The sequence below is a fragment of the Colossoma macropomum genome, unplaced genomic scaffold (assembly GCF_904425465.1).
Source record: "Colossoma macropomum unplaced genomic scaffold, Colossoma_macropomum, whole genome shotgun sequence".
In the NCBI taxonomy this organism is placed as follows: domain Eukaryota; kingdom Metazoa; phylum Chordata; class Actinopteri; order Characiformes; family Serrasalmidae; genus Colossoma; species Colossoma macropomum.
Window position 1 is genome coordinate 1,156,989 of NW_023495565.1, and position 27,428 is coordinate 1,184,416.

Consider the following 27,428-nt stretch of genomic DNA (forward strand, 5'->3'; position numbering starts at 1 on the left):
TATGAACTTGTAGAGAACTCTCACACCCAACGCAAGGACTGTGTTCAAAATAGCATGGATGAATGCTTACTTTGTTTACTTGCTACATAGGACACGTTTTGAGACGTACCTACCCACTCGCTAGACAACACTAGGCAGCAAGGCAGCTAGGCAGCTAGGCATTTGCGTTCCGTGTCAGACGCGCCCAGCGCGAACAAGCTGAGGAAATGTCGTAGAGGAAGAAGTTCTTTTGTGGAGGTCGTTGTGGGTTGTGAGTGTTGAGTTTGGGCCATGACTTAGTTTGGGACTTGAAAATTTGCACGTACACGGAGCTGAAGGTAGGTCTCTGTTAGCAACGTGGACTGTGATGAGAACTGTGTTGTAGGGATATGGAGCTTTAAACTCGGATCACGTCTCGTCATAAGTGTTGCTAAGTTAGCTAACCTAGCTAGCGTTAGCTAACTAACTAACAGTTGGTGAACTTTCACCATTTTATAAACACGTGCAACTGTGTGTCCTAAATATAGTAGCTAATTTCTGTGTAAGACTTTTAGTATTAATATTATTATTATTATTGTTATTATTATCATAGTTGGCATTATTATTATTATTATTAGTAGTAGTAGTAGTAGTAGCTAGTAGTAGTGGTGGTGGTGCGAGTAGTAGGCGAAACTTATGTATTTGACTAGCTAGCTGTTAGATTACCTACAAGGCACCAGCGCTAGCTAGCTAGCTTGGTAAGTTAACGCTATGTTAAGTTACCCAACTTCTCTTCGATTTTGACAGGTTTGGACATATTTAGGTTGCATCTAAGCAGCAGAACATGGCCAATAAGCTAAATTAAATATTTTCATGGTTCATAATGCTACAATATTGATATTTCACTTTACGTAGCTATGATATCCTGAAAAATGGAAACAAAAAAGACGTGAAAATGACCACAATCATCTACGCTGCCTACTGTGTGTTGAAAGTGCAGATGGGAAACCTTTCTGATGTTCGCCGTCACCGATACCGTGTAGAATCAAAGATCATCCTCTCGGTTCTGTCTTGTAGCTGTTAACTCTGGATGTTTATTGTGAAGAGTAAAATGCTCCATCGCCACCAGACACTCTGGATCTGTTACAGGTGCTTCATTTTAGAAAAAAGAAAAAAAAACAAAACAAACGTATTAGATTAACCAGTGAATGCTTTTGAATGGAAGGGTGTTACGACTCATGTTTAGCAGAAGTAACTGTTTTCAGGTTCGCAAGAGGCTGAATCTTTTAGTGTAACGTTACAGGGTGAGAATTTCCGGTGAGAAAACTCAGTTGTAGTTGCTATGGACTTAATTAGCTTGCAATAGACTGAAGAATGAATATAACAAGCTAAATTTAGAATCTTTTTTTTTTTCTCAAACTGAGTTATGTACTGGACTAAAACGATTTGGTCATGTCCTTCTTTAACCCTGGTCAGAAGACGGCCGACGACAGCTGAAGGCCAAGTAAGGCCAGAACTGGCTGCATGACGTTGATGTGAGGTTACATATTGTCTGCTTGTGTTTCCTATGGAGCCTCCGTCCTTCGACTCCAAAAGAGTTTTGAAAGTAGATGTTGAATGTATATACATTGAACCCCTCTGCCCTTTCATCAACAGTAATCAGCTAAAGTACATCTCAGGCTAAAATTGCCTAAAAGCCTTAAAGCATTTCTGAACTTTTAGAAAGGGCTGGAGAGCTGAGGCCCAGAGTAGAGTCCAGGACAGTTTGCACATTTTTTCTGTTCTGACACCAACTAAACCTTAATTAACTGCACAGTTTAATCAGTTGTGTTTGAGCAGGAAAATGACCAAACCGCAGACCAGCGTTCTCCACCCCGTTTTAGAAGTTACTGGCTTTCCTTAATGATGTTGGATCTTATTTACAATAAAGTAATGGGCTCAGCACTAGACAGTTATCAAGACAGAATTCATATAAACTGTAACGGTTACTGGTTACAGAGGAAAAGAACTACAATTTGTGATTTTTTTTTTTCTCTTACTAATGTGCACTGGACCAGCGCTCCCTAAGTGAGTCCTACTTTAACCAACATAGGAAAATAAGAAGTCTCTCAGATTAGCAGTGTAAGCTAACCTCTTTTACCACTATCTTGACCTGAAAGTGAAGAGACAATGGAGGACTACCCCACTGAAGATGAGGCAGCGTTTTACTCCAAGGCGGAGCATTATTGGAAAGAGATATCACCCACTGTAGATGGCATGCTCGGAGGTTATGGCAGCATTTCTAGCATTGACATCAACGGTTCCAAAAAGTTCCTGCAGAAGTTCCTTGGGGTGAGTTGTTTATATGCATGTTTGATGTTGGACAGATTTGTGTGTAAGTGAAATCTGTGGTATGTGTGAAACCTTTTCATTTCTTAAATAAACTAGACTTGTACAGAACTTCATATATAAGCTAGGTTAATCTTTAGCACAACAAATTGGGGATTACATCCCTGTAAAATACCAGGTTCGAAAGCATGTCAGATGTAGTAACAATCCTGTTCACCTTCTGTATCCCCTTGTTCTCTGTTCTGTTTTTCCCAGGAGGGTAAAGGTAAGACAAGACCAGGTTGTGCGCTGGACTGTGGGGCAGGAATTGGCCGCATCACCAAGCGTCTGCTACTACCCCTCTTCCGGACTGTGGATTTGGTGGACGTGACCCAGGAGTTTCTGGACAAAGCCCGCTCCTACCTGGGTGAAGAGGGGAAGAGAGTGGAGAATTATTTTTGCTGTGGCCTGCAGGATTTCCAGCCTCAGCTGGAACGTTACGATGTAATCTGGATCCAGTGGGTCATCGGTATGTCATGGAATTTTCTGCCATTGGAAATGTTTTATGCACCTTATTTTTCACATGAGGAACAGAAGTGTCTTACTGTTTCAAGGAAACTGCTTATTTCTCTGAAGCATTTCCTGAACAAAGTGCAGTTTGCAGCTGTCACTACAGCACAGTGAAACTGAAAGAGTATGGCAAGACTAGCAATGTTCTGAGTAAAAAAAATAAATAAATAAATAATAATAATAATAAACCTCTAAAGAAAGCAAAGTGCTTCAGGAGACATATGAATGTGGCTTCATAGTCACTACTTAAAAGCCCAGTTGTATTTATTGAAATCCATGCCTATAAAGCCAACCAGCCAGTTAAACATCACTGGTTGCTGCTGACAGACTTGAATTGATAGTATTCCAATGATGTCAAAATTGCACTGCCACTATTTTGGTAGGCAACTTTAAGTTTATTCAGCAGTGCTGTGGCTGTTTGCAATGAAATAATAAGCCATAACTGATCCAGCAAAGGTAGTAAAACACAGGTTTAACAATTTTTAAATTTGCTTTGGCAGTTTTAGTAGCCACTTTTATTCGTTTTTATGAAATACTACACTGAAATGTTCAGAATTTTGGAGAAATGCAGGTTATACAGATCCAGTCCAACAATCTAGCTAATCTTTTTCTTGCAGTGTCTTCAAATCTTTTTCCTTTTTTGTGGTCATTCTGGTCTATTTTGCTTGGTTTTTATCCACCTGCAGCGTTGTAGCTGCAGTAACATCGACAAGATAAATTCTATCAGAGCACAATTAGAGTGACAGCTTGCCAAATAGCAACATGGTCTTCGTAATTACATATTTGAGTACTATGAATTTGACATCTGCCCTTTACTACAGTAGGCTGAGCTATTCTAGAGCGGACCTCAAACTCCAACAAAATGCTGAGCTAACCCTGTTAGTTTGGTGCTATATTCCATACGAGCAGCTAGGGCTGGGCGATAAAACGATAACGATAATTATCGCGATATAACTTTTCCTCGATAGAGCGATACAACATGTTCGATAAATGTTCGATATAAGACACCATTCTCATACTTCCACGTTCAGCGAAAGCCTTGGTGGCGTTTTCTACTGCAAGGAAGGCGACACTACTCTGCTGTCGCCAGGATAGGGCGCACTTCCGAGTTTTTCCGACATGATTTAGAGAGGGCCACGAGTAAGATGAGTCTTTAGCAACGGCTGAAACGCAGAGTTATACGTTCCCTGTTTGAGTGGAGCGACCGGCGATCTGCTCTCCTGTGACCGTGTGTGAGTGACGAGGTCAGTGGTGTAACTATACTGTCCTACAGCGAGCTCACCTCTTTCTGTATATCCTAACCAGCTTTAGCAGTGTTAAATCACAATCCTCACAACTACAGCGCTTTTACAGCGCTCGGACAGTCATAATTTAGTATGAGTGCATTCGCAAGCAACAAAAGTGAAAGAAAGAAGTGGGTTCATGTAAATTACAGCCCTGATTTATACGAAAGTAAACTGAGGAAGCTGTGAGGCATTGGAAAGTGGGAGAGCGCTAGCTTTCCAGGCTAGCTGTTTTTAGCAGCTGGCTAACTTGAAGCAGCGTGCTGTCACTTGCGCAACACGGAGAATTGATGATACTGTGGATCAAACAAGACACAAAAGCACCGCTTTCAGTTTAAACGTACCTAAAAGGAGGACTCCGTTTGTCTGATGTTGATATTTTGTGGTTCACCCCTTAAACTATTAAGATAGTATAGAGAAATCCAGTCATCGCTAGCTGGTGTCTGAATACTGTGATGTCATTTGTAGCGGGGTAGCCGAGCATTTTCTTTCTTAAATTATGACTATTACAAAAAGAGCCATGCTTTTCCAGCTGGTAAAAACAGCTCACCAGACACTTTCTCCCACTCTCCCATGACAGATTTGTGAAATGTTCCACTGTTTGGTGAGTGTTTGTCATGTTCTGAACATAAAGGATAGTTTAAAACAGCAATTAACCACCCAGGAGCAAAAATCAGCCTTCAAACTTGAAAGAAATAATGTTTTGACATTTATTGCGGTATGTATCGATATCGAACGATATGAATTTTGTTTATCGAGCAGCATTATCTTAGTACTGGTTAAAAAAAAAAAAGTAAATTAACATATTTGTTTGCATTTGTTTGAACACTGATATGTCATGAAATCGCTTTGTGGTTTTATGCCTGTATCTGTCACAGTGAACAAAATGGAAAAGCTGAAACTAAATGACTTTACTATAAGTAATTGGTGAAGACCAGGCATGTCAAACTGGGGATCTTCCAGGCCAAAGTACTGCAGAGATTAGTGTTTACACTCTGAATTCAGTTCTATAAATGGAATTCTCTCATTAAAGCGCTTCACTCGTGCAGGTTCAGGTTTCTTGGCAGATTACAAGCATCGACACAAAAGCATTCAAGTATCCCAATAATAAAAATAATTTACATTTGTATTTGTTCCCACATTTTTATCATATTAGGATGTTATTAGCATTTAAGACATCTCTCTCTACGCTTCACAGGAAGTTTTCTCTATAAGCCACTAGGCGTGGGCAAAACGGTGATGTTATTTGATATAGTCGATGATCAGTGGTGGACAAAGTACACAAATCATGTACTTGAGTTGAAGTAGAGATACCCAAGGTAAAATAATACTTCAGTAAAAGTAGAAGTCCTCCCTTTAGACCTCCACTTGAGTAAAAGTACAAAAGTATTTGCCTTCAAATGTACTTAAGTAAAAGTACTAAAAGATTAATTATGACTCTAATGTCCTATGATCATTTTTGTAACAAGACTCTTGCTTCATTTACTCATTTTAGGTGAGAATACTCCAGTGTCACTCTTGGTAAACCAATCTTTTAATAGAATGTCATTAATTAGTCTGACACTGATGTCTATTAAAATTATTATAAGCACAAAACACTGAAGGCAAACAATTTCCATTAGGATGAACCAAGTGGCTCTGAAATAACTTTTTGTGAACAAACAAAGTTTCGGTTTAAGCTTTATTGGCAACTTAGTTACAAGGTTAAGTTAAATAAAACCTTGTTTTAAACAAGGTTCACAAATGAGTTTTCCTATACTATATTGCATCTGTAGGTCTGTTCATAAACATAAACTAGGACTCGGAGGAAACGAATTACATTTACTTCGTTACTGTCCATCACTGGGCCAAAGGCTTTGCAAAGGGAAGGCAGCACCTCCTTGTGTTAAATTAAGGGCGGTGAGTTGGTGGAGTTTCTTTCATATTGATTTCACCCAAAAAGAAATACTCAGTCTCCCTGTCTCTCCTGCACATCAGCACCAGCCTGTTATTAGTATAAGAAACGGCTGAGCAGGAAGCTGTGTTTATTTAGAATAAAGAGCCAGGCGGACTGGGAGGAAACTGTCTGTCTGTTTTGTTGAAGGAGAATCGCAGGCAGGGTCGTCTACACGGCTATCGGGGGCTACATCTCTGCGCCATTCAAAGAGGGCATGAAGTTTCACAGACAGTGAGAATGATGATCAAAATGATCAATCCACAAAGAGACAGGAGTGGAACTCTGGCGCCAGTACAACAACCAAGACCCCAACGCGTTATGGCAGCCCCCTCCGGTTAACCCACTTTATCCTCCAAATATTACGACTTTTTTCTCAAAATACTATGACGTTTTTTTCTCTAAACATTATGACTTTATTCTTGCAATATTCCTATTTTTTTTCCTCTAAATATTATGACTTTTTTCTCTAAATATTACAACTTTATTCTCCAAGTCTACTATTTTTATTTTTATGAACAGTGGCCCTAAAACGCCGTTGTAGAACCGTATGCTTGCACTGGGTCTGTATGTCCAACAGGCCAAAACAAGCTCAAAACAAAGTGCGTGCTGTACCCTGATTGGTGTTCTTGCTTCGTGCTTCTTTCGTTTTGACAGATTTCGCATAATGTAGTGGAGTAAAAAGTAAGATATTTGACTTTGAAATGTAGTGAAGTGAAAGTACAAAGTCGCCCAAAATGGAAATACTTCAGTAAAGTACAGATACACGAAAAAACAGTACAGTAACGAATTACATTTACTTCATTACTGTCCACCACTGTCGATGATGGACGAGTAACCTGATGGCGATAGGTAAAAGCCGATAATCGCTGTTTTGGGAGAAGAACTGAGTGAATCAGAGAGGACAAGTTTATCATTGAACAGCTTGTAAAAATGTTAACAGTTAAGAAGGGTGCAGGCGGGCTCAAGCGGTATTCGGGTTTTTTCTGTTTGAGAGAGAGGGGGAAAAAGAGAGGTTTGTTAAGAAACTGTCTGTATTCGTTCTCTCTGCTAAGATCTGTAATGCTAGCTTTACCACACGGCCTCTCCCTCTACTGTATGTGAACAGAAAAATAATGAAATAAAAAAAATGCTAATGTGCTTTAGAAATTCAGCTTGCCTCTGATTTGCTGCAGTCAAAAAAAAAGAGCTAAAATGACTGGATGTTACTGAAGAGCAGCTAAGTGAACCTGTAGAGAAAGGTCTTTTGATCTGCATCTATGGCTGGTGTTCTCAGAAAAAAAGTAATAAATAATCTTAAATAAAAATAATACCTTGTACACACTTTTTTTCTGTGAAAACCCAGTTATAATGGGGCCTTTAAAAGTGATTTCACTGTCTCTGCTCTGTGTGAGTAAAATGTGCAGTATTTTCTGTGCAGCTTAATAGTCCCTGTGGTTAATTGAATTATAACAAACAGCTTGTTTTTAATGTGGAAAGCACGAACGCATGGCTTTCGAAATCATTTGCAGTCTGAGGTTTCTCCAGCAGGGAGCGCTGTTAGCACACAAGTCACAATGAATCCGCACCAGCTCATGAATGCCCTTGTTTGCAGTAAAGTTTATAATAACGAAAGAGTTGTTCTTAAACGATGTTGGGTTACTGAATCTTACATTATTTAATATGTGGTTTTATTAAAAAGCAGTTTAAATATTGCCCAGGCCTATAAACCACTCAAAGCTTCATGGAGTATAGTTGTCAGGTGGATTATGTCAGCATGTTCTTACATACTCATACATGTAACATGGCAGAAACTGGGTATTAATTACCATGTTTATGGTGTGAATCAGTCTATTGTTGAATTTATTGAATTATTAATAACCTAAATTCTTTATATTGTTAACTATTGTAAAATATTAGTTTGTGCTAACACTCATGAAGCACTTCATTAGGAACACCTCCTTGTTTCTGCACTCATTGTCCATATTATCAGCTCCACTTACCATATAGGAGCATGTTGTAGTTCTACAAGAGACTGTAGTCCATCAGTGTCTCTGCATACTTTGTTAGACCTTTTTCACACTAATGGTCAGGACCACCACAGAGCAGGTATTAGTTGAGTGGTGGATCATTCTCAGCACTGCAATAACACTGACATAGTGGTGGTGTGTTAGTGTGTGCTGCGCTGCCACGAATGGATCAGACCCAAGAGGGCTGCTGAAGATTTTAAACATTTCATTGTCACTGCTAGACTGAGAATAGTCCACCAACCAAAAATATCCAGCCAGCAGCGTGACCCCAGATAAAGGACTAAAGTATGACCAACACAAACTGTGTAGCAACAGATGAGCCATCATCTCTGACTTTACATCAACAAAGTAGGAGTGTCTAAGAGTGGATAGGGAAGGGGCACAGTGTTTAAAAACTACAGCAGCACTACTGTCTCATCCACTCTTATGAACACAACACACACACAGCACCACCACGTCAGTGTCACTGTGGTGCTGAGAGTGATCCATCAACCAAATAATACCTGCTCTGTGGTGGTCCTGACCATTGAAGAACAGGATGAAAGGGGGCTAACAAAGTATGCAAAGAAACTGGATTTAACCTTGATCATTACAAAAATTATTCCCATTTCTGCTTAGCTCATTTTCTATTGTATGGCTATACCTGAGACTAGTTTATGTTCACAGAAAAGAAATTTGGTTCTGAACAACTGAAAAAATGAACTGCCCTCCCTTTCTATCCAGGTCACTTGACTGATGACCACCTAGTAGAGTTCCTGAGGCGCTGTCAAGGCGCCCTACGTCCTGACGGCCTGATCGTGATAAAGGATAATGTAGCGTACGAGGGTGTGGTGCCTGATGAGGTTGACAGTAGTGTATGCAGAGACTTGCAGATACTGCACCACCTGGTGGCCAGAGCCGGACTCGTCATTGTCCACGAGGAACAACAGCAGAACTTTCCTGAAGAGATCTACCAGGTCCACACGTTAGCTCTTAGATAGGAGCCTTGTGAGTAAATGAGCCATTGTTTATGAGAAAGCAACTGTACGAACCATGTTAAGTCTGTACAAGATTGTTCCTTACTGCCAGTGTCATTGCAGTTTCTAATGATGCACAAGACTGGAAAAGGATCAATATGTGCCTGTGTCAAAGTGTGGGGGCTTTAAGCAAGGGGGAGCTTTTCAGATCTAGTTTGACTGAGTCTTTTGTGGACTGTTGCTGAGGGGTTGAAAGGTGTCAGGACTTAAGTTTGTCGTATTAGCCTCCAAGACGTCTAAACATCTTAAGCCTGTATTTTCTCATAAGGCGCTTTAAAGACAGCAGAAAAGCTTCATGGTGATGAATGTGTGATATTTAAGCCAGCCCAAGTATAGCCCGTGCTTGCACTGAACCGAGTTGTCTGGGTGGATGTTTGTGTATAACTTATTTAGAGACTTATGTATGCATGTAAGTGTTTACTATGAATGAGTGTGCAAAAATAAAATAAACAGCTTTGTAGAAATTATTGTTGAGCTGTGTCTTTATATTAATGGGGCTATTAAATCTTGGGGTTGTTTAATTCTAAGGGATAACAAGTCTGTTTTTGGTATATAAAAGTAACTGCTCAAAATAACCAATAAATTATACTTGCATGAAGTTATTTTATATGCTTCCCAAACATTGAGTAAGAAGATTTAATTTTCAGACAATTTCAGTTACAGGTTAATTCAAAGCTGATTTCAGTGTTGTTAGATTAGTGCAACTTGTGCATGTAAGTTTGAATTTGCACTACTTGGTCCTTTGGAAGTCCAGTTTTGAATTAGTAATAACAATATAAGTCTCATATAAAAAATGAAATACTCTACAAATAATAGGCCCTTTTTTGTGCTCTCCACCTTGGGCATCCTAATATGAACCAGGTTTGTTAATCATTATTATTATTAATTATTATTAATAATAATAATAATAATTATTATTATTATCATTATTATTTGGTCAAACAGAAGATGTATAGTCTGCATAGCATTATAGCACACCTTTAACTTAGTTCAATCTCCCTTTGCAACTGAAGGCCATGTTAAGAGTAAATATTAAGCAAGTGAGTAGAGGCTGATTAGGACCAGGTCTCGCTCTGTAAACGTCCAGCTTTCTCCATGGCGTCCAGCATTTCCTGAGCCTGGCTATCTGTCACACCTCCCTCCTGTTGGAAAACCTCCTTAAGTGCATCACATACTCCTGTAGGCATCTGCTTGGAGTTCCTGGGTACAAAGAAAGATGGTATGTACAGTACATTTACAGTGTAAATGATGCACATTTTTGCAGATTCTTTAAGATGTATTACATGTTTGGTATTTGAATTGTTAATGTCTTTTGGTACTTGTAAGTAGTTTCCAAATAATACAGTAAATGGCAGACGCTCAAAAAAGACAGAGGAACATATTGACAAAGTTGTTATTCCCTTAATATATTACTTATAATGTAATTAATAATACTAATGATAACATAGACTGAGATTAAAGACTCCCCATACAAGCGTGTAAAGACATTTAAAAATGGTTCAAAGCAATATCAGTGGTGTCCAAATTTAGTTTCTTTAGTTTAGCACTAACAAACACCAGTTGGTCAATTGTTTTCTGTAAACACATTCCCAAAAGTCTCTGAAACTGCATTCAGGGGTTTGTCAAGGTCGCACAGACTTGCCTATGTGGTTCAGGAAATGAACAAAAATTCACTGTGTAGCTGACTGCAGCAGGCAGTCAGCCACTTTAGACAACATCCGGTTGTCAAAAATGGCTGCTCGAAGAGTTTAGAAAACCTGGAAGCAGCTTGAGCAGCTCGAGAGAAGTTTTGGGGATGTATTTAAAGAATAGATTTGGGTGACCTGACTTCTAGAGTTTGTTACCAACACTAACCTCATAGCTAACTTAATAAGCAAAATATGGACACCAAATAAGTCTTAAGTTCCACTACAAGTGGAAAATTGTATACGTCATTTTTCACTCAACAATTTATTTAATTAATCAGGCATGTGTGGTAACAAAACTATCTAGAATGTTTTATCATTATGCACTGGCATCCTGAACTGGTGAAACCTTTCAAGCCATTCTTGGCGCACACCTACCCTGCTATGTAGAAGACTGCATTCTTGTTAGCAATCAGGTCCCATAATAGCTTAGCCTGCTCCTTTACTCTGTGCTGAACATAGATTTTGTCCTCCTAAAATTGACAAAAACATGTAAAAACAGAATCATGATAATGATTTATACAGTTTCTTCTTTTTATGCAAGGCATTACAAATGTAACAATAGCTAATCAATATTAAGATTAGTAATCTGTATACTCATTCCCCATGCATGCTCACAAACATGCGATTTCTGGTTCTTTAAACACAAATTACTTCTTTCATTTGCTAAAACATTACTGATTATATTACTTATTAATCTGCTTATTTGACCCCTGGGTCCTCAAATCTATACCTCCAATGATACGATAATGTGGTTTCCTAGGCTCTACTGACCTGGTCTCTTGAGAAGGCGGTAAACAGCGTCATGTGACCAGCCTGGATCTTTTCCTCCCACTCAGAGTGACAGTAGAAGTCTCTGGTCTCAGAGCGGCATCCAAAGAACAGCACATTAGCTGAAACAGAAAAGGATGCATTGGAAAGGAAACATATAACAAAGAGGTCAGGTTCTAAAATCTAATATGCTGAGCCACATTCAAAGCTGTTATACTCAAAATACACATATGGCTACACTCAGTGATTCCACTTTTAGGTTCTCAGCTCTTCTTTTTGGAACCGATTGGTCAGCACAGTAAAAAGAACTTTGACATAGGCTACTTGTTCACTTTTTTAAAAAACTATTTTCAACTATTTCTTCTATTGAAAACCACAGAAAAAAGGTGCTGTGGTTCACAAAAAAACAAGTCCAGGTGTGACCCCAATCAACGAACCAAGCACCATTCAACAACCCACACCAGCATGTTTATTAGTAAGCTGTGCAACATGGATACTGGCATTTTTTCTTCACTGAAATTTAGTTCAAAACATCATGAGAATACCAAATCGTGAATACGGTTTTGAGCCTCGAATCATGGGCCAAATGTATCGGTACACTTTTGGTTATTACTCTACTGTAAGAGGTCCAGCTAGTAAACAACACACTGTAATACTCATCAAGATCACAAAATATAATTGTTAAATAGAACTGGGCGATATGGCCAAAAATGTTACCACGATAAACAAAATTCATATCAGTAAATATTGATACATATCGCAATAAATGTCAAATCATTATTTCATTATTTAAATCATCAAACCCACACTGCTGAAGGACAAGCTGGAGTGCACGGGCCTGGACCATCACCTCACCACCTGGATCCTGGACTACCTCACTAACCGACCGCAATATGTGAGGACCCAGGGCTGTCTGTCGGACACGGTGGTCTGCAGCACAGGTGCTCCACAGGGAACTGTCCCCGCTCCCTTTCTCTTCACCCTCTACACTGCGGACTTCAAGTACAGCTCTGCCAGTTGTCACCTGCAAAAGTTCTCTGACGACTGGGCTATCGTCGGCCTCATCACAGACGGAGATGACAGGGAGTACAGAGAACTGACTCAGGACTTTGTGGAATGGTGCCAGAGGAACTGCCTGCAGATCAACGCAGGAAAAACCAAGGAGCTGGTGGTGGACTTCCGCAAGTCCAAACATTCTCCTCCAGTGCCTGTGAACATCCAGGGAATTGACATTGAGATTGTGAAGTCCTATAAGTACCTGGGTGTTCACCTCAACAACAAGCTGGACTGGACTGACAACACAGCTGCCCTCTACAGGAAAGGCCAGAGCAGGCTACATCTCCTGAGGAGACTCAGGTCCTTTGGCGTGCAGGGGGCACTTCTCAGGACCTTCTTCGACGCTGTGGTGGCATCAGCCATTTTTTATGGAGTGGTGTGCTGGGGTAGCAGCATCTCCATTGCTGACAGGAAGAGACTGAATAAGATCATCAGGAAGTCCAGCTCTGTCCTGGGATGTCCTCTTGACCCAGTGGAGGTGGTGGGGGACAGGAGAATGAGGACTAAACTAACAAACATGCTGAAGAACCTGTTCCACCCCATGCACCGCTCTCTGACAGCACTGAGCAGCTCCTTCAGTGCCCGGCTGCGGCACCCGCGGTGCGTGAAGGAGAGATACCGCAGGTCCTTCCTCCCAGCCGCTGTCAGACTCTATAACAGTCACGGCACTCAGTAGACAGTAGTTTACAATTACTTTCCATGTGCAAGAACTCTCAACATCACTGCCGTAGCACTTTACTGTGTGCAATATCTCAATCCACCATGCGTAGTATATTCACTGCGGATCACTGTCAATATGTTTACCACCATTATGTGCAATTATGTCAAGTGCAATATTTCTCCATTTATTATTGTTTATTTATTTGCCATTTTATTCACTGTGCAATACTCACTACAATACATACATTTCTACATTTCTAAATTTAAATTTAATACTTTGTATATTTTTCTTGTAATTTTTGTACATATACATATATCTTTATATTTTTATTGTTTATTCTATTTTATATATTGTTTGTATATTTCCTGCTGCTCTGTCTTCTGTGCTGCTGTAACACCGCAAATTTCCCCGTTGTGGGATTAATAAAGGATTATCTTATCTTATCTTATCTTATCTTTCAAGTTTGAAGGCTGATTTTTGCTCCTGAGTGGTTAATTGCTGTTTTAAACTATCCTTTGTGGTCAGAACATGACAAACACTTGCCAAACAGTGTAACATTTTACAAATCTGTCTTGGGACAGTGGGAGAGAGTTTCTGGTTAGCTTTCGCCAACTGGTAAAGCACGGCCACAATTTTTTTAGTAGTCATAATTTAAGAAAGAAAACAATTTATTTTTAGCTGTCTGGTAACGAGTGCTAGGATATCTCATTACAAATGCTAAACAAATGGCCATCAACAGTGCTAAACTGTTTAGTTTCTCAACAACGTCAGCTTAGTACGAACAGCAAACGTTAGCTGGCTTGGTAGGTCAGTGATGGATCACACCACCTTACTGCCATCACTCCTACCACATCCGTGTCAGAGTATATCACAGTATTCAAACACCAGCTAGCAGACGTCTGGATTTCTCTATAGTAGTTTGAGGGGACCAGACAAACAAAGTCCTCTTTTTAGGTATGTTTAAACTGAAATCGGTGCTTTTGTGTCTTGTTTGATGTACAGTAACATCAATTCGCCATGTTGTGCGAGTGACGGAGTGCTGCTTCAAGTTAGCCAGCTGCTAAAACAGCTAGCCTGGAAAGATAGCGTTCTCCCACTCACCAATGGCACCTCAGTTTACTTTCATTTAAATCAGGGCTGTGATTTGCATGAACCCACTTCTTTCGTTCACTTTTGTTGCTTGGGAATGCACTAACACAAATATGACTTTTTGAGCGCTGTAACAGCGCTTTAGTTGTGAGGAGCAGACGTGATTCAACGCTGCTAAAGCTTGTTAGGATGTTAGGAAAAAGGTGAGTTTACTCTAAGCCAGTACGGTTACGCCACTTATCTCGTCACTCGTACTTGGTCACAGGAGAACACATCGCCGATCGCTCCACTCAAACAGGGAATATATAACTCCACATTTCAGACGTTGCTGAAGTATATTTGGCGACTCATTTTACTCGTCGCCTCCTCCCTCTCTAATCACGTCAAAAGGGTAGTGTCACTTTCCTTGCAGTAGAAAACGCCACCAAAGCTGTCACTAGAACGTGGAAGTGTGAGAATGGTGTATTATATCGAAAATGTATCGAACATTTCTGAAAGTCCTATCGAGGAAAGTTAAATCTCAATAAGTATCGTTAACGTTTTAATCACCCAGCCCTATTGTTAAAATAAACCAACATTTTCCTGCTGGCTATTTCCTCCACCATCACTTCTAGTTCTTGTTTGCTAAATTGTTTTGAGCATTTAGTTTGATTTTATCTTTATACTGCTGTTTTGAGTGTTGATTAAACTGAATAACTGTTTAATGGAAATAAAGTATAATTTCTGGTAATACGTAGAATGTAATGTGATATTGATAGGCAACAAGACAAATAACCTATAGCCTACATATGAACACATACGATTTTCTTAAAAATATGACAATATTTTAGAAGTTCTTAAGTTTTACAGGAACTGCATTTTAGAACATTGGACCTCGTATACCAATTGTTCAGAAGAACAGAACCTTCACACACTCAAGAGCATAAACAATTCTGCGTTTTAAAAACGCGTCATGAGTCTGATGTAAACTTTTTCTTAGGACCTTTCTCAATTATTAAATTTAAGTTAAATACTGAAAGATAAGAAACCTGTGTACGCATACCTGAGTATATTTAATCTGTCTGAGTGTGTCCTATGAGTGTATAGCCTGTTTTACACTCGTACACCCATACAGTGGCAATATTTACAGCACGCATATACTTTACAAAATGCATATTTGCTCCCCTAGTTTTTACTTCTCAATGAAATCAAATTCAACATTCAATTGGGACAATTATCTGTTGTGTATTTGTGAACCATTTAGCTGCTGGTTGATTTTGCTTAGCATCAATTTTGATAGCCTGTTTAAATGTCAGCATGTAAAATTAGCACATTAGGTGCTGATTGAGGGAGTATTATCGACTAAACTAGGTGTTTCAATCTGAATCAGTAGAAGACTGTACAGGACATTGCTGTGATTACACAGAATAGCATGTCAGCATTTTGTGAAACAAAGCTTTTTTTATTTTTGAGAGTGTGAAAACAGGAAATTTATATTTACAACCGTAAGACCTAGACACTTGACAGCCATGATACACTCACCTGTTTTACCTTGAGCAATTCTCTCCTGTATGGCAGCCCTGAATGGAGCAACACCCGTCCCAGGCCCTACCATTATGGCTGGGGTTTCAAGGTCCTGGGGAAACCTCAGGCCACCTTTCTTCACCCATAATGGCACACAGACTTCATCTAAAGAAGACACAAGCCGTAGAATGACATTATATAAAGCAATGATTAGGCAAAAAGTCAAATTGGCTCAACTTCCACCTTACCTTAAACATAGTCATTCAGCCAAGACATTTTTGTCCTAGAGCTATGAGGCTAATGTAACTCAGAAGTATATAACCAAAAGTATAGACAAAATTGAAGCTTCAAGATGACTGTTCCTACTTGTTTTCAGCTATAAGATTTATGTCCATTTTTAGCTACATTAGCCTCATAAATGCTAAAAAAAAAGTAAACTTCAGACACTAAATAATCTGTGTATAACACTGAGGGCAGCTTGCATAAGTTCCTATTTCTGAGATACTATACCCTGAGAGGGGTCCAAAGATGCCAGCCAGGAGGAGCACAGGCCTTTACGTGGCTTATGAAGTCTGGTTTTATACCTCACCACAGCCACCAGGATCTGAAGCTGGTTAGGGTGTGCCTGCAGAACACGTTTAGATGGGGGGGGTCTTTTAGAAATATTAAAGGAATATTCCAGATTTTTTGCAACTTAATTTCTATTTGCCACATTTGTACATTGCACTTGTGACAGATAGATTCAAATCATTAATAACCACGGACAGTAATTTCAGTGCTATTCAATGTACTTAGCAAAGCACAGAAAACACAATGGCTCAAAATCTGCATACAAAAGAACACAGAATTCAAGCAGTTGCTTTAACGGCTTAAGCTGTAAAACTTAAAAATAAATCATATAATAATAATAATAATAATAATAAAGCAGAGGTATTTCTTTAAAACAAGCAAATATTTATTGTTTTGCACAGCAACTATTTTTGTAGGAACCATGTAAATGTACAGTTGACCATAAGTAAAATGTGTAAAAAAATGTAAAAAGAAGGGATTTACCAGTAGGGAAGATGCTATAGAGAAAGAACGAGGCTGAATTTCAGGGAATAAATCTAGCAAATAGTTCACACTGAGTTCAGCCGTCGTGTGAGGAAAGTCAGCCAGAACCTGGTGGGGAAAAAAAAAGTTAATTTTGGGGAATTCATTTTTTCTGTTTTAATTTTATCATCTTTCAAGTTTTCAAAACATATCTGCTACTTTCAACATGCTAGCATTTTCAAAACTGTCTTTAACAGAAAACTTGTGTTTGTTGCTACTGTGCTCAAAATTAAATATCTTGACTAGGACATCAACAACCTACTAATTATGAGCTACTATTTGAAATTAAATACAAGTATTTCAGCATAGTGCAATGTGCTGCATAGAATGCAGTGATTCTAACTCTTCCCCAGCTCTTCCTGTCTAGCTAACACTATTGGCCTCCAGAGGACGCTCACCTCCAAGGCTGTGCGGCGGGGTCTGTTGCAGTAACCGTGTAGCTCATCCTGACCTAGTGCCGAACTGAACTCAGCCAGTTTTCCTCGCTCCAGCTCGTTTGTGGCGAACGTGGCAAGCAGCTCAAAGAAAGAGCGGCGTGGAACTGCAGCAATGTCCAAAAATTGCTCTACTAGATACCTGACTGAACAGGGCTGAGGCAGGCGCATAGGAACTGGAGCTGAGAGAAACAAGGCAAAAAAAAAGTTACACACTTTACTGCTTTACACTATTCTGTTGGCTACCAATTAGTTACACAATCGCACAGATTATAGACACGTACACATACCTGTGCTGCCATCAGTAGGGGTAAGTATGAAGTAGCGGGCAGGGTCCAGTCTCAGTAGCCGGCAAAACTGCTCCACGTCTTCTTTGGAATTGCATGGCCTCATCATCACAACATCGCCTGCGCTGTACCTGTCCGACATGTTATATCTATAAAATGCTATTTTTTTAATCATCTACTAGGAAACAATCATGCATAGTTAGATTACATAGTTTAATAGTGTATGGCAACAAAATACATATTGGAGTCGGCCAAAATGTTTTACAAACACACTTATACACACAGTAGGGACTTTTTTCCCTACATCTGCCACTTACTGGATGTTCGAGTCTGTGATGTCAAACTCAATAAGCCTTACATCCTGGAAATGAGAAGGGTCTGTTACTCTTTCATTAGACACCATTTTTGCAGGGAAAGGGTGCATTGAAGAGGGCAGGGCCTGATCATCAGGTGGGAGGAGTTTCATGAGCTTCTCTGTTACATCATCCAAGAATTGGAAAACATAGCGAGGAGGAAGCCTACAGAAAATACAAACAGTCAAATGGTCAAATTCTGTCCTTTAATTACACCATTCTGTACAAAAACAAGCAAACAGGACAGTACAGTGCGATGTCACAAACATTAACATACAAACATATGACCGCCTAAACAGCAGTTTAGCCAAGTCATTTATGCTGAATTTCAGTTTGAACTTAACAGTTTGTTCTACACATTTTGGTCCAGGAGAGTTTTTATATGAGGCACAATAGACCTCTGTAGTCATGTTGTCATTTTGTAGTTGGCGCCTATCTCATGCCCATATTAGGAACTCTGGGTCTAAACTCGATTTCCCTATGGCCAGAATGAATAGGGTTTTCGAAAAATCGCCTCTATCGCACCCTGTGGTAGATAAAAATGTTCAGAACACGATACGTTTTGTCCTATGAACATTCTTCTTTTGATTGTCACTAAATTACTATTAATTACTTACTTATAATTGATTTATTACTCTGAATTATGAGGTTAGAGTTGAAATATGAATATTGCTACATGTAACCTAATGCTACTGCGCACTAAATTAACATCATTAGACTGACAGACTTCTTAAAAACTGTGCAAACCAGCACGCTTTGCCAGTGTATTTGCATGTACAGTCTGAGGGCAAATGAAAATAAGTCAGAACAAAAGATGCAGGTTTCCATGCAGTTCTCTGTTCTTTATCTGATACTCACTGAAACACAACAGATCTTTCCATTCTACACACTGCTTGATTTGAAAAGCTCTACAAACTTACCTTCACTCAGGCTAATTCAGGACAGACTTAATATCACTACTTTCCCCTGATGAGCTGATTTAGGCTATCAAAATATCCTACTTATTATTTTAATGCTGGTAACATATTTCTAAGGACATTTTCTCAGGACATTTGCCAGCTTCTTGTTTGAAGTTTTCTGTTCTACCTTAAATAGTGCAGCAGTTACATTCTGAACTGCTGTGTCATTTAAGGTGGAACAGGAAAATTCGAACCAGCAGCTAGTGGAAAATGGAGAATTGAACAGCATAATATGAGCAGGTTGCTCTATTTCTGCTTGACAGCTGAGTAACATTAACTTTTTTCTGCGGTTTCACAGAACCAACAAGTCATTATTGTTTTGTCCCATTTGCTAATGTTTGTGATAGCTTATCACAACTGCTGCACCATTTAAGGTAGAACGAGAAAACTCAAACAAGAAGCTGGCAAAAAAGAAGCTAAATTCAGACCTGCAGTTTTAACACTGGTAGTATTTTTTGATAAGACGTTTAAGGCTGTCAAAATGTCCTACCCAGAGGTTTTATTTACGGGCATATATATAAAAATGTGGTATGGGAGAACATTTCGATAAGGTAGCACAACTCGCCAGAACACCGCCACAGCCCACCTTAAGGCCTCAGCATACTTCTTGTGAAACGAAATTCTCGAGGGTTGTGCGAAGCCGAAAGCGCCTTCGCGAGCTTACAAGCTTGTATACTTTCTGCAGAAAATGATTCTTTCTAGTTCTTTCTATTTCTAACTATGGCGATGTTTGAGTTCAGAATACTGCCACCATTTAAGGTGGAATGGGGAAATTCAAACAAGAAGCTGGTGAATAGAAAGCCAACTTCAGCCTCGTCCTCTTGTGAACCTAAATATAAGATGACTTTTATGTTGGTGCTTAGCACTAGTTAGTACTACCGAATAACAGACTTAACATCTTACATTTAGGAGATATTCATTGTTTATTTAACAAATGCATGTTTCTCAGTGAAATATTAGTGTATCTGCCAAAGCCAAAGCTCCTCAAAATTGTCTATCTTTGTTTCATGGCATGCCTTTTTTTTACTGACCAATCACAGGCCCTGTCACTTAGTGTCTTCGTCCGCAGAGTTCGCCCAGCTGCCATGTGCGCGGCATGGCGAGCAAAGCCTCCGCGCGACGTCTGCGGTTTTCTCCGCAATTACGTCATATTGTTCGCTGAAGCCAGGCGAACGTTGTCTCCACAGGAATTATGCTGAGGTCTTTACATCAGTTTAGCATAGTGACATCATACTGATGCGCAGCAGCTTTAGCTTGCATGTGGCAATATTAGTATTAAAGCTCTTTACAACCTCATAATTCAGAGGCTCCAGTGCTAAAGAGCTGACTTGAAACATGGCACTGTCAGAATGCCACCTTTACCAAAAGTCAGCTCATGAAATTTCTGCCCTGCTAGATCTGCAACTGTACAGGCAACTGTAAGTGATATTACTGTGAAATGAAAGAATGAAATGGAGCAACAACAGCTAAGCTACAAAGCAGTAAAGAATGTGTCCAAAACTGAATGGCAAAGGCTGTGTCTGATGCCTTGCTGCCTGTGCTGTCCTGCAACCAAATCATGTTTCACAAGCACTTTGAAGGCAACAATACATCATGTCGTTGTCATACTGACAGCTCACTGCTAGCTGTTAGCATTAGACGGCATCTTTTACTCAGGAAAAAAAATGTTTTAAGAAGGCTAGCATGCTGAACTTTTTATAACCAAAATAAAAAAATACTATATTTGTACACAAAGCGGTCTCTGTTCTCCACTGTGTCAGTGCTGGTGTTCTACTATTTCTTCCTAACTGCACAGAGACTTGCATTAGAGCATTAGGGAGACTCACGGATCTTCCTCACGGAGTGGGCTTAGTCCAGCTGGTGGAGGATACATAGGCAGAACTTTCTGCCAGAATGAAATTAACCAGGGATCAATCACTCCATCTGGCCTAAAGATATGAAACAAATCATACATAAATATTACAGAGTATGTTACAAGGATAATCAGTTCTGTAGGAGCGCCAGAGTCCAGCACGATTCGGTGAATCTGGAGGCTGGCCCTCCAGAAGCAGACCTGAGGTACCCTGTTGTACAGTACGTCACTAACTGACACAGACACCAACAAACAGACAAGAAGAATATTACTATTTCCAGGCTTGTCATGCAGCTTAACAAAAATTACTCGTGTATATTGTCTGTATAATTCTGAATGTATGCATAAGCACTAACTTCTGTTTCTGACAGTATCTTTCCTTCATAGTATCTTTAGACTCCAGCATATTTGTACAAGCCAAAGGGTATGTTTTCCAAGAATATAGCAAAGAATTTCTGCAAGCCATTCTGTATAGGAGCATTTGACAAATAAAATAAATGCAATAGAGATGTAGTACCACCTACATGGAATAACCATTGTATATTAAGTGTATACAACTAAAATTGACACTATTCCAATTATAATAATAAATAATATAATATATAATTAGAATATAAATAATATTAACCAATAATATTATATTCTATCTCCCACCAGCCCCACCGATCACTGAAAAAAGCTGTGTTGATCTTGGAAATACACCACCAGGAAAATCAAATTTCTGATTCACGTTGATAAAACCCTTCGACTATATAGTCCAGTAGATCTAGAACAATCTTTCCCAGCTACTTTTCCAGATAACTTTTTCAGTCATTGGGCAGGTAAAGCACTAATCTCTGACCAGTATTCAAGGGTAGGCTTTGCTGGTACCCAAGATTCTTACCCCAGATCATGCTGATCGTCAGCCAGGCCAACAGGGAGCAGGGCATTAGCACCAAGCTGCAGCAAACGCTTATAGAGCTTCTTAGCAACAAAGTTGAACCTAGAAAGTGACAGGCATCAGAACTAGCATTCTACAAATCAGGCTTCATAGTAATGCATTCATTCAGAAAGACTGGGTATGTAATAACAACTTTAACACAACAAAAGCACAAAGTAACAACTGTGTCCTACCCTCATTCCTTTTCTAAAATGTGTCCTAGTATATGCAATTAGGTCTCTAAAATAATATTCTCCCAGACCATAAGGCAATTGAAATGCTGAAGAGTAAGCAAATTTTAGAAAACCTTTGAATAGGCTAATAGTGAGATTAATACTAGGTAAAATCCTACTTAGGATAAGAGGAGTCCCCCAGGCCAAGCACTGCACAATCCAAGCGACAAAGGGAACCTGCAGGCAACGACTTCCTGAACAGAAACTTCCAGAAATTCTGCAGGACAAAGATAGACTTCAAGAGACCATATTCTACATTTTCCATGTACAAAAACTGCAAAAAAAAATATTTGAAACTACACTGGAACAGTATTTGAAGTGCAATTAAAAACAGAAATCCGTGATTTGTAAATCCACTCTGGCTTGTATTTAAATGAAAACAATAACAAAAACAATTTAATATTTTATCTTAACAACGTAATTGTATGCTCATTCAGAAATTGATGCCTGAAATACATTCAGGCATCATAATCGGGACAGGAACAACTTAAAACTAGGAACATTGTTAAACATTCAAAAAACAAACAGGTTATGCATTCATGGTTGGGCATAAAAGGAGCAATTAGGAAAGACCTAGTATTTAATAAACAAAAATAGGACAACTCCCAGGCCCTTTTGCCTGGGGTGGCCAAGGTGGGACACTGAGCTAATGTGGCAAAACTTAATAAATGACATGTGATCCAAATGTGTAAATAGTTTGACACACTGCATGATTCAACCTGCTAAAATAAGTCAAACGTCTCCTAATGGAGAATATACATATGTTTGTTTGTGTACTAGCTGTCATGTTTGTAGTGGTTTTACACATATAGTACAGTACAAAATTAAAGTTTTTTTAAACCTGTGGTTCCTTCATGCTACACTAAGGTTTGGGGAATTGGAACCTCTCTGGTGGAAATATGTAATTGCATGCACCACACAGAAGGACTTTTGTAATGTTGGTTGTGCTTTGGATCCCCCCCAGCAGTGAAGGATTTGTCTTCCAAGTATCTAAGCAAATTATCTTCTATGGTCATCACATCTGCATGAATACAATATTGATTTTGCATTTGAGACCTAAACATCAAGCCAGACCTTCTTTCTGAGATCATGACTCTTAAATTACTAAATCTGGCAAAACAGGCTGACTCTCAGCAGTGCACACACACACCATATTTTTGTTTTTTTTCCTGACTCAGTAATGCTGCTTCTTTCAATCTTACATAGTGCAGCTTTAAATGCGCATTTTCAATCAGCAACGATAACCTTGAATCTAACAGCCATTTTCGTAAAGTAAAGTAAAGCTCCTCTTTATATTACAGGTATATTAACATTAATCTGATCTTTAACATGAAGTATGCTTAGCAAAATGATAATGTTACAAAGTCTTCTATGAAACATGCACTCATATGATCACAGTGACAATTGCCTGAGAGTCTCTTGGGTTATGCCTTTCACAGTGGCAAAGAACCGCCTACTATGACAGGAATTGGCTATGAGTGACATGCAAATTGACCAACCACAACCACAATAGTGTTTTAATATGACTTGCAGGGGCAGGCAATTACCAAAACTGTCCTTCAGCAAAAACATGCAAGGGTATCTTGTTTACTTGCTACTACAGCTTCGGGCTGCAATAATCACTGCAACACTGCAATGACAATATTCCGTCTGCGGTGATGGGCACATTAACGGCATTCACACATATCACAGCATACACACATATCACACATATCACATATTTTTGATAATCATCTGGCATACGCACCCCTATGACAATAAGTAAAGACGTTCTGTGACAGACTGATGCAAGATGCTCCACATTTTCATTTTTTTTTTGGGTTTTATAAATTGTGTAGAGTACTGCTGTAGGCTGATTAAGTGAAAATATAGATAACTGTGATCTCACAACCATGCACTGTTTGGACTGCTGAGTGGATGGGACTTAGTCAATCAAACTGTAAACTATTAAAAATACAACATTTACAAAATACAACACTGATATTGGCATAGTTGAAGGCAACTGCAGCAATTTGGGCACATCAGCACTGAGTGCTACAGGAGGTTATCTATTGTTCGTTATATACTTTCTTACCTTCATGTTGTCTGGAGGGTCACCTTGCCCTGTAGTAGCACAAACAAACACCACGAGAGACTCGGATATCAGGTTTGCCTGAAATACATGTACATAGGCATGAGCATCTACCTCAGTTTACACTAAAAATACTTACTATTCAGTACAAGCAACAAAGCAACAATCAATATGCATTTGTGCTTTAAAGACAGATACATGCCTTTACATTTTGCACTGTTCTTCAAGCCAAAGTTTGGCAAAAAAAAAAAAATCTAACCTGTTCAATTTTCCCCTTACCACAAATGATCATCAGCCAAGTCCAGTTTGAGACGCAAGCTGCGCCCTGTTACCACTATGTGTGGGGTGTACACTGAGTGCCCATTACTACGTGGGTTACTTGTTTTGTTATTAGAATTTCTGTGTAGTAAATAAAGTGTTTTCCACTTTTTGGAAAGAAGAGAGGCTTGATTATTTCCCTTCACCGACCACACTATTTTGTTGGATCTTCCAAACACTCCAGATATTTTGTTTGACCAGATTGGTATCGTTTTCTATAATATAAAATGGTGATGAATGCTGCAAAACTGTTAAGTGCAGTTAGGGATGCACCAATATAGGAGTTCTGGAGTGATGACGATATCTGATATTTTTATGTATGCATCGACCAATGACAAAACAGATACATAAAAATTTATAAAACATAGAAATTGGGACCAAATCCACCTGAATTAGCATTACAGAGGAACTTTACATTTATTTTTAAAGGGTTAAAAAATGCACTGAAAAAAAATTACATGCAGACACTTTAGCACGGTAGCCTAAACATTCTGCTCTTCTGGAGAACAATAAATACATCATCAAATATCAGTGTAAAATATTGGACATACCTAAACATCTGCCGATACTGATAAGAATCCAATACTGTTGTGCATCCCTAATAGCAGCCGTCTTGAAGCCTGAATTTTGTCTGTATTTTCACTCAGTTTCACACTTCACACTATGACAGGGTCAGAAACCACATAAGCAAGATAACATAACAACTCGACTCAGTTTGAGGCGCTAATAATCTTCCATTACTTATCAGCTATATCAGCCTTGTAACTCTTACTTAAGAAGCACCAAACATGTCTTAGCTGACTGAATACATCTGGGATCAGAGGAAAATTGTGTGCATTAGATTTTTTGCCAAACTACCACCTTAGGGTCATGACATATACCAACCACATTGTAACTGTCCAGAGCTTGCACTCGGACTCCAATCCGCCTCCTCTGGGCCTGCCGCCCAAGTCTCTCGGCTGTGTCCTGGGCCGTGCCTGTCTGACTCCCATATAAAACCAGAAGCATATGGGTTGCCATTCTGTCACACAGCTCTGTAATTAGAGGAACTGATTAAACATGCGATCAGTTTACTAAATGATAGTAAATAGTATATATATATATATATATATATATATATATATATATATACACACACACTATTATATCAGCACTGATATAAAACACTGTAAAGACATAGTAATTCAGAGATATTGAAAATACATAGGTGCATTCAACTGATGCAAAATTGGCAGACTATTACCACCTCAGCTAAAGAAGACTGCATAAAGGCACATATATAACCACTCTTTGCAAAACACACATCTTAATTGTGGCAAAGAAAGCAACAGCAAAAGTTTAGGGTATAACAAAGTGCTAAAATGGCTTTGAAATTCTCTGAGGAATTAGTGTGGGCAATAATGAATCAGCAAACATTTCCAGTAAAAAGGAAAAAGACAAGCTATAAGTTCTCTGTCCAAACAAGGCCACATATGTAGAATCAAAAGCATGTTCTGTCTGAATTTAGGGCTGTCACGACACCAGAAGTGCAAAATGTGCAATAACACTAAGAAAAAAAGTAAGACTTTCCAAATATTTATTGTATTAAGCAAAGAAAAATAGTAAAATTGTTAAAGCTTAATTAACATCTGATTTTTTAGACTCTTTATCAATATCAAAATATTCAAATGTTAAATATATCAAATAAGTAGCTAGACATTTTAAACATTACCTCATTCAATAGGTTCTGAAGGGAGATAAAAGATAAAGAAATATACCAACCTAACATTCAACACACCGCGTTAAAAAAAGAACTATTCTTTATGTAGATTGCTTCTAGAAGCAGACGGAAATGTTAATAAATAAATGTCTTACGGATCCAGGCAAAAAAAGAAAAAAAAAAACAAAAAAAACTTTTATTTGCTACAGAACGATTGCATTATGTTGAGGTTCTTTAAACTAAAAAGGTTCTTCACACTCGCACATCTCACTTACATTTTTAAGAATGATTTATTGAAACATCTGGTGCTAGCTAAATAAATACAAAATGCAAATGTCGAAAATGTTTGTTTGCCACACTTCAGCACTAAAAGTACTGAACTTACGACGCACTGTGCAATCAAGTCCGAGTCCATTCATCTAAGAAATATGACTGATTTCAGCTAAAACTATATTAACAGCTCTAGCCCTCAGCATGCACACGCAGTGTACCTTTGCCAAATACCACCACAATTACGAAAACAGCATGGTTTAGGATAGTTAAAAAACAGCCTACCTTTTTCATAGACCAGCTCTCTCAGCAATTGGACTAGCTAAGCTAGCTAACCTACCGTTGAAAGAGTAACTACTGGAGTAAGATCACTGGGCTGCTACACACGAACATACAATTATGCTGCATGGTGTCTAAAAATGGAAAATACCAAATGTCCCAGTAGCAAGCTGAACTCGATCGGCCGACAAAGTCGTATTTACTACTGGTAAACTCGGAATTCTAACCTTAAAGAAAAACACGAGTTCACGAGATATGACGTATAACGCGACCTTTCACCTTTTACACGAGTGAAAAAAGCTAAACTTGCAGTGAGGTGTACATTTTAGTCACTACTAAGCTCAGTGTTAAAATTAGTTTGTGTGGTGCAACGCGTTTGGTTTAGTAATGCATAAACGTGAACTTTGTAAACAGTTACTTAGCTTACGTTATGACTAGTCTACGTTTGAACTTACGCAGAGCAGGTGCATCTGCCCATTGGTATTTAAACCTTCCGATGAGCTCCCGAAAGCAGACTTATACCATGACTGAGCATCCCTTAACTAACATACCGGGTACGTTCCAGTAATGTAACCCTGAGTTCGATATAGCACCCTACTCACTAGCCCTTATGCTGAATAATGGCTGACGCCCAAAAACCTCGGCTGTGATCAACGGCCATTTGCCTCGTAGTGTCCAAATCGTAAAATGAAATTCCAGAATGATTTTCAGCCTAGACATACAATCATAGCTGCCGCGTTGTCCGTTGTTCTCTATCTGAGGTGATACGTCTGCGCGTCCAAGATCGCTTGTAAACAAATACACGTGTTCTGAGATATGAC

The 27,428-nt window shown here is 39.0% G+C and overlaps 2 protein-coding genes across 8 annotated transcripts; one reads left to right on the forward strand and one right to left on the reverse strand.

Annotated features, from left to right (window-relative positions):
- The first annotated feature begins 201 nt into the window (after nt 1-201).
- On the forward strand, nt 202-9,540 carry ntmt1 (N-terminal Xaa-Pro-Lys N-methyltransferase 1). Of its 2 annotated transcripts, XM_036562931.1 has the most exons (5): nt 217-317; nt 2,016-2,025; nt 2,118-2,289; nt 2,542-2,794; nt 8,784-9,540. In XM_036562931.1, exons 3-5 carry the CDS (start codon nt 2,128-2,130, stop codon nt 9,038-9,040), a joined length of 672 nt encoding a protein of 223 aa, XP_036418824.1. In that variant the 5' UTR covers nt 217-317; nt 2,016-2,025; nt 2,118-2,127; the 3' UTR covers nt 9,041-9,540. The 2 variants fall into 2 exon arrangements, with proteins under 2 accessions (XP_036418823.1, XP_036418824.1); XM_036562930.1 differs by lacking the exon at nt 2,016-2,025 and having other exon boundaries at nt 202-317.
- Nucleotides 8,114-27,398, reverse strand: ndor1 (NADPH dependent diflavin oxidoreductase 1). 6 transcript variants are annotated; one of them, XM_036562926.1, is made up of 15 exons: nt 27,330-27,398; nt 25,245-25,393; nt 24,045-24,122; nt 22,090-22,187; nt 21,702-21,800; nt 20,793-20,894; nt 17,972-18,172; nt 17,652-17,785; nt 17,332-17,549; nt 16,895-17,002; nt 16,352-16,466; nt 15,860-16,006; nt 11,536-11,654; nt 11,140-11,234; nt 8,114-10,276 (listed from the first exon to the last, which is right to left on the reverse strand). In XM_036562926.1, exons 2-15 carry the CDS (start codon nt 25,377-25,379, stop codon nt 10,132-10,134), a joined length of 1,794 nt encoding a protein of 597 aa, XP_036418819.1. In that variant the 5' UTR covers nt 25,380-25,393; nt 27,330-27,398; the 3' UTR covers nt 8,114-10,131. The 6 variants fall into 6 exon arrangements, with proteins under 6 accessions (XP_036418819.1, XP_036418820.1, XP_036418821.1 ...); XM_036562927.1 differs by lacking the exon at nt 27,330-27,398 and adding an exon at nt 27,063-27,172 and having other exon boundaries at nt 17,658-17,785; XM_036562928.1 differs by lacking the exon at nt 27,330-27,398 and adding an exon at nt 27,063-27,172 and having other exon boundaries at nt 15,869-16,006.
- Nucleotides 27,399-27,428: the final 30 nt, after the last annotated feature.

Coding starts and splice junctions, on each gene's coding strand:
- ntmt1 (XM_036562930.1), top strand. CDS start 2,128: ATGGAGGACTACCCCACTGAAGATGAGGCAGCGTTTTACTCCAAGGCG. Junction 2,290..2,541: donor TCCTGCAGAAGTTCCTTGGG/GTGAGTTGTTTA, acceptor TGTTTTTCCCAG/GAGGGTAAAGGTAAGACAAG. Junction 2,795..8,783: donor CTGGATCCAGTGGGTCATCG/GTATGTCATGGA, acceptor CTTTCTATCCAG/GTCACTTGACTGATGACCAC.
- ndor1 (XM_036562926.1), bottom strand. CDS start 25,379: ATGGCAACCCATATGCTTCTGGTTTTATATGGGAGTCAGACAGGCACG. Junction 17,786..17,971: donor ATCACAGACTCGAACATCCA/GTAAGTGGCAGA, acceptor CATGTCGGACAG/GTACAGCGCAGGCGATGTTG. Junction 16,467..16,894: donor CTATAGCATCTTCCCTACTG/GTAAATCCCTTC, acceptor CGTGTTCTGCAG/GCACACCCTAACCAGCTTCA.